Below are 2919 nucleotides of genomic sequence, written 5' to 3' on the forward strand. Positions count from 1 at the left end.
GTTTTATTTAATAAAATCATTAGACACGATGTTAATATGAGTACCTATTTATCTTCAAATGCAGATATTATTAATTCTAAAACATTTGAAAGTGCGCTAGTTAAAATATTGAACAACAGAGAGCACGAACTATTTTTAAATGAAAAGGAAAGTGTAAATAAACTTCTAAAGCAATCTGAGATCACGCCAGTTAGTATTGATCATGATTTAGACTTTGCTTCTAAGCTGCTAAAGAAAAGAAAATTAGAAAAAATGTCTTCGGATTCAAGATATGTGAATTGCAAGATATGTGAAATGCAAATGTTTTTGTGTGTTAACAAACGATTTTGGGACAGAAAAATGCTCTCAGATATTATGATGAATAATGAAAATAACTGATTGCTTTAGTGACTTACTCTTCAAATAAATTTTGGTTTTCAATTTATTTTTTATGAGTTCTTATTAAAGACGTACTTTAAACTGGAATTATACATTACAATGCAATGTATAATTCCAGTTTAAAGTGCGTTATTACTTTATATATATATGTAATGATTACATATATATATATTTAAAGTAATGACCCAACAATATTAATCTTTTAAGTATGATATTTAATAAAAAATGATAATTTTATGTTCTGTTTTCAACATTTTTGACATTTTTAAAAACCAATAATTAATTGCAATTAATTGGAAAAATTGATTAAATTGTTCAAAAATTGCAGTTATTTGATTGCACTGAATAATAATTGCAATTAATTAATTGGAAGCATATTTTTAAACAATTAAATTGTAATTAAATTTTCCCTGCCCTTGGGCATGTCTACGCAAATCCTTAGGTTACCGTCATTTTTTGGAACAATTACCATTGGACTTATCCAGGGTGTGGCTTCGTCCGTTACCGTTTCAATTATTCCTTCTGCTTCAAGCTTTGTAAGTTCATCTTTAACTTTTTCTCTAAGTGCAAAAGGAATTCTCCTTTCTTTTTGTGCGACTGGTGGTATACTTTCATTTATTTTCAACTTAACTTGGTAGTTAGAAAGTTTTCCTATTATCCCGCTAAAAACAGAATTTTTGTATGAGTTTATTAGTGGTTGTAATCGTTTTGGAACGTTTAGAAGGAGAGCATTGTTTAATTTGCTAATGTTCCGCATGGATTGGCAAATTTGTTGTTTACTGTCGCCATAATTATTTCGTATTGTTTTTTGTTAGTTCAAAACTTTCTCATTGACGTCAGTATGTACTAGAGCTTTATTCAATTGTATTAAACCGAGTAATTTGGAGTCTTTTCCAGGTAATAAATTTTTGTGGTGCGTTTTGATCATGTGGAATGTGGACTGAGGAATTTCGTTTGACTTTCTATCACGGCATTGATTTACCTTTCAATTTTAAGTTTTGAATTGTTATCCCCGTAAGTAATAATCTGTGTTTATATTGGCGAAGCGGTCTTTTGATTAAATTATTTATCTTTTCAAATGTTTTAAAGTTTAGAATATTGATAGAAGCTCCGGTATCTATTAAAATGGTTATTAGTATATTTTCTATATTAATCGTTACCTCGAAGTTTTCGACTGAGTCAGTATTTATCTTGTTAGAATTTACAGAGTACAAGTCTCCATGATTTTACTTTGCACGAGGATTTTCGGATTCATTGATATCTTTGTAAATTGTATTTATTGGTTTCGTATAGATTTGTTCATTTCTTTGGTATTTCTCTCGATGTGTTGTTGTATTCTGTTCTTTTTGTTTCTTACTTTTACAGACTGTTGCAAAATGTCCAATTTTCCCGCAGGAGTAGCAAGTTTCCCCTAACGCTAAACATACATTGGTGTGCGGGAATTCAGTTCCGCATCGATAACAGATTTTCTTTAGCGACTTATTTAAAATCACATATGGTTCTTTACTGATTAATGGTAAGTTTGTTTTCTTGAATGTATTTATTTCGCTTTGTTTATTCGTTTCTTTCTCCAGTTCTTCTATTTGATTGTCCATTAGTTCGAATGTTTTTGCAGTAGTTAAACAAATCCTGTAAAGTTTTGTTAGGATTTTGAAAACTGTATTTACAAAGTTTTGAAATGTTTATACTAAGCTCAATTTGTTGTTTAATTTCTTTATCTTTATCGGCAAACTCGCATTTACGAGCTTGTTCGTGTAATCGAACGAAAAACTGCTGAGTGGTTTCATCTGTACGTTGAGCCATTTTACGGAAGATAAAAATTTCATAGCTCGGGTTTACATGGGGTTTGAAGTGTTCATTAAAAGCTTCGACAGCTTGCTGGTAAGTGATCAGCGTATCTTGCGGCATGTTTTCATAAATTTCGTAAGTGTTATCTCCAATTAAATTAAGAAGTAACAAAAGTTTTTGCTTATCATCTGTAATTATAAGTGAATCGCAAAGTAACTCGAATTGTTTAATGTAGCGTTTCCAGCTAGAAAATAACTTACTTCCCAGTAGGCACAGTACGTTTTTAAAACGTTCCTTGGACGTTTTTGTTAGGTTTAAACCTTAAAACAAATAAAAACGTCTAAAAAACGTTTTAAAAACGTACCGTGCACACTGGGTTGCATCTTCCGTACATGAAAATGGTGGAAAGTTTGGTAGATTAAGGTTTTTATAGCCATGGTAAATATAATGTTTATTTAAATCCTCTTTTTTTTTTTTTTTTTTTTACATCGTCACCAATTTGATGAAGTAAAACAACCTTTATTATCGCTTACTTCTATATAATAATCTTTGACAAAATTACATTAACATAAGTATAGTTTTCTTAAGATCTCCATCGCGGAGCATATTCTTATATGCAAGCTGCAATTGATCTGAGCGATAATGGAACCAAACTATATTGCTCCAAGCGAGAGAGACTTGGGACAAAGCAGTTTTGAGAACAATATATTTGTAAGACTGAAAGAACTACAAAAAAATCTGGAGACCAAGTAT

The 2919-nt window shown here is 30.4% G+C and overlaps 1 protein-coding gene across 1 annotated transcript; it reads right to left on the reverse strand.

Annotated features, from left to right (window-relative positions):
- Positions 1-766: 766 nt before the first annotated feature.
- On the reverse strand, positions 767-1135 carry LOC136078743 (uncharacterized). The gene has a single exon (XM_065794538.1). The coding sequence runs from the start codon at positions 1133-1135 to the stop codon at positions 767-769; it is 369 nt and encodes a 122-aa protein (XP_065650610.1).
- Between the last annotated feature and the right edge of the window lie 1784 nt (positions 1136-2919).

The sequence above is a fragment of the Hydra vulgaris genome, chromosome 03 (genome assembly GCF_038396675.1).
Source record: "Hydra vulgaris chromosome 03, alternate assembly HydraT2T_AEP".
In the NCBI taxonomy this organism is placed as follows: domain Eukaryota; kingdom Metazoa; phylum Cnidaria; class Hydrozoa; order Anthoathecata; family Hydridae; genus Hydra; species Hydra vulgaris.

Excerpts from the sequence above, each read along its gene's own strand:
- LOC136078743 (XM_065794538.1), bottom strand. The coding sequence starts at position 1,135 with ATGCGGAACATTAGCAAATTAAACAATGCTCTCCTTCTAAACGTTCCA.